This window comes from Amaranthus tricolor, chromosome 2 (assembly GCF_026212465.1).
Source record: "Amaranthus tricolor cultivar Red isolate AtriRed21 chromosome 2, ASM2621246v1, whole genome shotgun sequence".
In the NCBI taxonomy this organism is placed as follows: Eukaryota; Viridiplantae; Streptophyta; class Magnoliopsida; order Caryophyllales; family Amaranthaceae; genus Amaranthus; species Amaranthus tricolor.
Genome location: NC_080048.1, coordinates 2,335,809 through 2,342,331, shown reverse-complemented (window position 1 = coordinate 2,342,331; position 6,523 = coordinate 2,335,809). Strand labels below are relative to the sequence as shown.

The following is a 6,523-nucleotide window of genomic DNA, read 5'->3' as shown; positions in this document are numbered from 1 at the left end:
TGTTCATGTATTCAGTGTTCCTTAGGTGAAGAACATGGTTTCTGAATTGAATCAGGTGCAGTTTATGAAAACCCTTTAAAATGTGACAGTCCAAGAGGTTGGGGAGCATCAAGATATGGGTTATGTAAAGGAGTAAAGAATAGCCGCAAAAAAAAAAAAAAAAAAAAAAAAAAAAAGAACAACCAGCTACTCTTGTAAGAGACCGTCTCTCAAAAATACGACCTCAAAACAAAAAGTTCACATTTTTATTTTCTCTTTAATTTATATTAGTTGGGCTGTTTAGCCCATATATCTAATGCGTCTTTCGAAGAGACCGTCTCTCATAACAATTTATGAAAAAAAATTACTTCATGGAGTTCAATGAGAATACTATGTGCATAATTCTGTGATCAAATTTTGGGATATGAAATCTGATAATATTAGCAAACGTACATGTGACATTAGCTGGGATGATAAGTAGGTAAAATTCACGTGTTTTGCGGCGCATTCACCCCAATCGAAGTGTGTATATATGAAGATGCATTATTCAATTGCTAGTTAGTGAATACAAGTATGAAAAATCTTATTTGCTATCGATAGCCGATAAGCAGTAACTATGAAAACTTACATGCCCCATACTTAATCGTTCTGTCCTTCCTATACCCGCCCACACTAACATTATACCCATTTGTCCCTACATTTCAACAAAATTTTGAAAAAAATACATTTTCAGGGGTGTTTGGTATGTAAATTTATTGTCTTAGTAACGGAATCAATTAATCCAATTCGTTACAATGTGTTTAATTTGGAATTTGGATAACAAAATCCGTTACTTAAGAGTAACTCATTCCCTTTGTTTGTTACCACTCAAATATGAGTTGTAACAAAATACTTCTCTTCTCCATTCATGCTCACAAACATTTTCATTACCATCAAAACCTGCTATATTCATTTGTCTCTCAACTTGCATCCACAACTCCTCTTGATTCTCATCATTTTATGTCATGTACTCCATCCACAAACATAGAGGTTTAAGGTTGTGAATTTTGAGGGATGATAGTAGTCGTGGTTAAAATGAGAAAGAATAAGATAAGGGTTATTGTTACCCTTTGAGATCTTTATTTGTTTCCATTTCCTTTCTATTTAAAAACTTATACCAAAAACCCCCTCAATGTGATGGACGGTTATGAAGTGAGGATAAGGTGAATATAACAAGGATATAATACGGGTCTAAAGAGGTATGAACCATGATAAGTATACCAAGTTGGATGCTCGGTAGGAATGTTGTTACACGTATCTACGTGAACTTGCGATGGTATGAACAATTTACCAGCCATAGATAGCGGGAATGCGGTGATTTGAAAATTATAAGTGGGTATGAATATGGAAAAAATGAAACATATACCCGCCCATCCATTTTTTTCATTTCTACTCCTATCTAGGTCCACAAAACCCCATAATGACCTAAAATTGACAAATCCAACTAGGCAAAAGTGATTTCAATGTAAAAACAACGCAAAATCTTCAACCAAACAATATGAAATCAACTATATGAAGTGTAAAATTGTGGCAAACAAGGATTATTTGAGAATACTATGTGCATAATTGTGTGCATTGAATTGAGAATACTATGTGCTACTGTGCATAATTTTGTGATCCAAACTCAAGTTTAGATGAAATACAATAGAAAACGGGTTGACCCAAAATAGAGTCCAAAACTGAGTGTACAAATTGAATTCTTAGGATCCTGAAAAATCAGCAAAACCCCAACTCAAAACAACTCAAACCCATGAACCAAATTAGATTTAAAGGCCATGAGCGACCTGACCTAAACCGAACATGAAAGATTGAATAAAATAAACTTCTTTCGAAAAAGAAATCTGAAAAAAAAAATTCAAAAAATTTTAAGTTCCCAAAATAAGAATCTTTAAGTCTAAGGTCAGGTTTCTTCGCTGTTACTAATGACTTTACCCAATTCACAACATAATAATGAAGGTTATATGATCATCAAACAACTAATTTTGAAAGAAAATTTACATACTTCTGTCCAAAAGAAAAATACACAACTAAAAGGCATGCCATGAGACGCTAGCGCCTTAAAGAAGCCGATACAAGGTGAGTCGTCCCATGAGGTGCAGCAGAGGCGCCCAAGGTGCAAATCAGATGCTTTGAGCCTCTGAAGCATACCATCGTGCCTTGCGCATTTAAATGCTAAGGTTTCTCGACATCATCCCCAACTAAAGTAGAACGATACACATTCATATTCTGCAACAAACTCCGCAAAAAAAACTTTAAACTTCTAAGAGTTTAACATTACGTGCCACCTCTTTAGATACTTGTCTTTTTAGTGCAACGAGCATCCTGTGTTGGAAGACAACCCATCGCGCCTCGCACATTTTAGAACTAAGGATGCTCAACATCTTCCACAACCGAACCGGATGCTCACTATGGTATCCAGTTTACAGCATTCGAGCATATTATGTTTTGTTATTCGATGCCCATTTAGGACGTTTCAATTTTAGAAGATGTGAAACACCTGCAACTACATGCAGCCGACTGTTGGGAACACCCGTCTTAGCGAGTGCCTTGCCAGATTTGTCCAAAATCACAAAGCAGGGGACATATTTTATGTCATAATGAAGAAGCTGCACCAACAAAAAGGGAAACCAAGATTAAGGGAAACCGATTCAGAAGTATGGAGATTGGATTCTTGCAAAGTTAATATTAAACGATCATGTTATAAATAATACTACAAAATGCAAATCTTTACAAATAACCGCAACAGAAGATCAGATGCGATTGCCTATTAGACGAGACTTTATTCAGACCAGTGTCACATGATTCGCAAATCGAAAAAAGCAAATTATGGACGATTTTAGGCTATTTGTGAACCATTTTGAGCGAATCGGCGAATTCAAAAGGCAAGCTAACTAGCAAATTATGTTTCAGTGATTTAGACATAGAGTAACTGTCCTAACGGACATCACGAAAACTAGTTATATACTTATATACTTATATTTTAGTCTGATCACCCGACAAAAATGATTATCAAAAACAACGCTGCACAACATTTACCACAAACAACATGAAATTTGAAAAAAATAGTAGCTTGAACTTCCTTGGAATAACAAGCTAAAGCCTAAAATAGACTACTCGATAAGGAAGAAGGTGATGGTACCTCAGGCATCCATTTCTCGTTCTCAGCATCGGCCATGACAATGTTGAGCCAATCAGCGTTGCGATTTTCAACTTCCGTTACAAATGCAAGAAGCGAATTGCAAAGTGCGCATTTAGGAGAATAAAATTCAACAACGGTTGCTTCTTTCCCACTAGCCAGTGCCATGGCTAAAGCTCGTTGCTCTGCTTCTACTTGTTCATCTGGGCTTAAGCTCCGTTTCAATGGTTGCATCGTCTTATTTTTCTTCGAAACACCGCCATAATTGAGTTGGAATTTTTTAAATGGAGAATCTTGATTGGGATTTGTTATTGAATTCAAGAAGTTAAAAGAAAGGGTTCCTAGGGTATGTAAAGACTTGAAGAGCCACGGCGTATCGAAGTCACAAAGACTTTTACTGAAGTTATTCTTGTGAGTTTGGATGTTAGTTTCCCATGGAAGTTTGAAGCAAAAAATCGGGTGCGGTTTTTGATTTTTCTCCATGGTTTAAAAAGTATCAATGCCAACAAAATTCGATTCGGAGAACTATTTCCTCTTGAAAAAGCTTATGCAGAACTCACAATTTTAGTCTACATACGGATCAAAGTAGCAACAAGTATTATCGATCACTAACAAATGAACAATCATGCTTACTAATAAACAGTGAAAAATATAAGAAAATTCTAGATTCCCTTTATTTCAACTACAAATTTACAACTTTACATGCCAATTCCAAGCAACACAAGGTTTGAACTAAAAATTTACCCTAACTACACTTTTGGTTAACAATCATACTAATCCATGAAGAATCAGCAACATAATCTACTCCTAATTTCCATGAAACCTAACTAGAAACACATTGTTTGAACAAACCACATTAAATTTTTTCAATTTGAAACCCTAATTCCGAATAGGGATACGAACATTATAACCCTAAATCTAAATTGGGTAATTTTCTTTTCCAGTTTTTTCCCATTTAAAACAGGAATTCCACCCTACATAAGTTCAGAAATTTGACAAGAATCAATCTTATATGATTACCAAAAACTACAACTATACTTCATTGTTCGATATTTGAACAAACAATTATTAACTCAAAATATAAATAAAGGTATAGCAAACAGGAAAAAGAAAAAAAAAGCAACTTTAATTACGATTAGAACTAAGTGACAAATAGAAATGATTGGAAATTTTCAGAAAAGGGTCTTACTTATAGAAAATTCAGGATGAAATTCAAACAAATTCAAGGAATCCAGGCAATGTTTGTCTCTGTAGCTCTCACTCTACACACGCCAATAAAATACGAACAGGAAACTCTGGAAAGATGACTACAAAGGAAGGGATCATGAAGTGTGGTGTTCTATAGGTGGGCTTGAAATTGCCCATCTATTTGACTATTTGTAAATTGTAACTTTTTAATTAAAAAATTATTACGAGAGACGATCGCTTTAAGAGTAGGCATTAAGAATAATTTAAGTAAATATTTAAGATGTTGAAAGTAGGTATTAAAGCTATGATAAGTAAGCTTTAAAGATAATATAAGTAGGCATTAAAAATACGATAAGTAGACATTAATCTTTAATGATTTGAACTTAAAATACGTCTCACAAAAGAGACTAGCTATTTAACCGGTCATGAAATTGATCTTAATAATTAAACAAAAGAAATAAAAATAGAAGGGACCATGACATTTTTACTTAATACATTCAACATCATTTCTACAATTTCTTAAAGAACAATACAATTTACAAGTTTCGGTGGTGCCTGAACATTTGCGTCCACGAACGTTAGCTTAGTAATTTTTCGCTTCATAAGTAATCATTTAAAAATTGTATATGCATATTTAGCCAAATAAAAATATTTGTATGATGAGACTATCTTATTAAAAAATTCGTGTCAAATTATAAATTATAATTATAATTCGTTTTGTATGAGACCGTCTTACTATGAGACGAGCCTATATAATTAGCTAATTTCTTTAATTGATTACTTTAAAATCGTAAGTAATCGATAGAAAGTAATCGTTTTAAGATTATAAGTTATAACTAATCACTCTAAAACTATAAAAAATTATTATTTTAAAATTAAAAGCGATCACTTAAAATTAAAAGCGATCACTTTAAGGTAGAAAGTGTATATTGGGATAGCCCAATAGAAATGATCTCACCGTAAGACCGTCTCATTTAAGAATTAGAGTTATAATTAACATATATACTTCATTATACATCAAATTCAGTAATTTTTGATATCCAGGATAGGAAAAGTATTTATTTTATGTAGGATTAATGATATATTGGTTAAAATATGATATTTATTACGACAAATATAAAAACCAAACATAAAACTAAAGCAATAAGACAAGAATATTTATGTATTAATTATCCGAAAAGTGGGATTACATATTTTTATTTAAGTAAGGCACATTTATTATGTTGTGCTTTTTTGTTACTCACTTTCTCTCCCACACAATTCTTTGGAAACATACCCAATTTTCATAGTAAAGCCCATTTCAAAAAGGACATGAAAATAGAAACATGAAATATAACACAGCTTGAAATTTTATTTCTTGTTCAGTTCTTCTTCATCTCAAACACCTGCACCAAAATTCAATTGTATAAGTAAAAAAATTAAATAAAATCAAATAATTAAAAATTAATGAGTAAACTGAAAATTAAGGTAAACATTTTTATATGTCATTTAAAATGAACATTTTTGAATAACACATATATTTGTATTCCATAAATAATTTTTTAAAAATATTAAATAGACATTAGTAATATACTAATAATATTATATCTTCCTCCCATCAAAAAAATAATAATTATACATTTTTTGATTTTTGGCATGCTGGCTATTGATACTATACCAAGAAACAAATTCAACAAAAACCTTAAGCTAATGGTTGAGACCCCCAAATATATTATATATACTCTAATAGAAAATTGTTCGTAACAAAAATCATGATAACGATAATAAGATTAAAAATATTTACTTATATATTTTAGAAAGAAGTGTATTACCACAGCTAAGGGCAGGGAGTTTGCAAGCAGAAGGAAGTTCGCTAGCCACCCTAAAGGTATTGCAAAGGCAGCCATGTTCAACAGCTTGAAGGGCCCCACAGCACTCGGCACTTGGAGCCGAGTTTTGTGTGCCGGGGAGAACAAAGGGTGCACACACGTTTAGGCTACCGAGCTGGTTAGCACAAGTGCTTTGAGCTTGAGCCATGGAGCCCTTGATTTGCATTCCTAGTGCAATTACTAGAACAACCCAAAAAACCTTAGCAAATGAGGTTGATTTCATGTTGATTCTTGCCATTTTTGATTTTTTCTTCTTTTGATTTTTATTTGATATATATTTGTTTGTGATTTTATATTTGTAATGAAGGTGTAA

General features: G+C 32.8%; 2 protein-coding genes across 3 annotated transcripts; both read right to left on the bottom strand.

Moving 5' to 3' along the window:
- Positions 1–1,905: 1,905 nt before the first annotated feature.
- LOC130806653 (uncharacterized) lies at positions 1,906–4,517 on the bottom strand. 2 transcript variants are annotated; one of them, XM_057671812.1, is made up of 3 exons: positions 4,344–4,517; positions 3,158–3,723; positions 1,906–2,624 (listed from the first exon to the last, which is right to left on the bottom strand). In XM_057671812.1, the coding sequence occupies exons 2-3, from the start codon at positions 3,635–3,637 to the stop codon at positions 2,457–2,459; spliced, it is 648 nt and encodes a 215-aa protein (XP_057527795.1). In that variant the 5' UTR covers positions 3,638–3,723; positions 4,344–4,517; the 3' UTR covers positions 1,906–2,456. The 2 variants fall into 2 exon arrangements, with proteins under 2 accessions (XP_057527795.1, XP_057527796.1); XM_057671813.1 differs by having other exon boundaries at positions 3,158–4,517.
- Positions 4,518–5,486: 969 nt separating this feature from the next.
- On the bottom strand, positions 5,487–6,498 carry LOC130806627 (protein MEN-8-like). Its single transcript, XM_057671778.1, has 2 exons — positions 6,154–6,498; positions 5,487–5,727 (listed from the first exon to the last, which is right to left on the bottom strand). Exons 1-2 carry the CDS (start codon positions 6,446–6,448, stop codon positions 5,720–5,722), a joined length of 303 nt encoding a protein of 100 aa, XP_057527761.1. The 5' UTR covers positions 6,449–6,498; the 3' UTR covers positions 5,487–5,719.
- Between the last annotated feature and the right edge of the window lie 25 nt (positions 6,499–6,523).

Excerpts from the sequence above, each read along its gene's own strand:
- LOC130806653 (XM_057671813.1), bottom strand. The coding sequence starts at position 3,637 with ATGGAGAAAAATCAAAAACCGCACCCGATTTTTTGCTTCAAACTTCCA. Across the intron at positions 2,625-3,157 it reads ACGAGAAATGGATGCCTGAG|CTTCTTCATTATGACATAAA; the intron begins GTACCATCACCT and ends TTGTTGGTGCAG.
- LOC130806627 (XM_057671778.1), bottom strand. The coding sequence starts at position 6,448 with ATGGCAAGAATCAACATGAAATCAACCTCATTTGCTAAGGTTTTTTGG.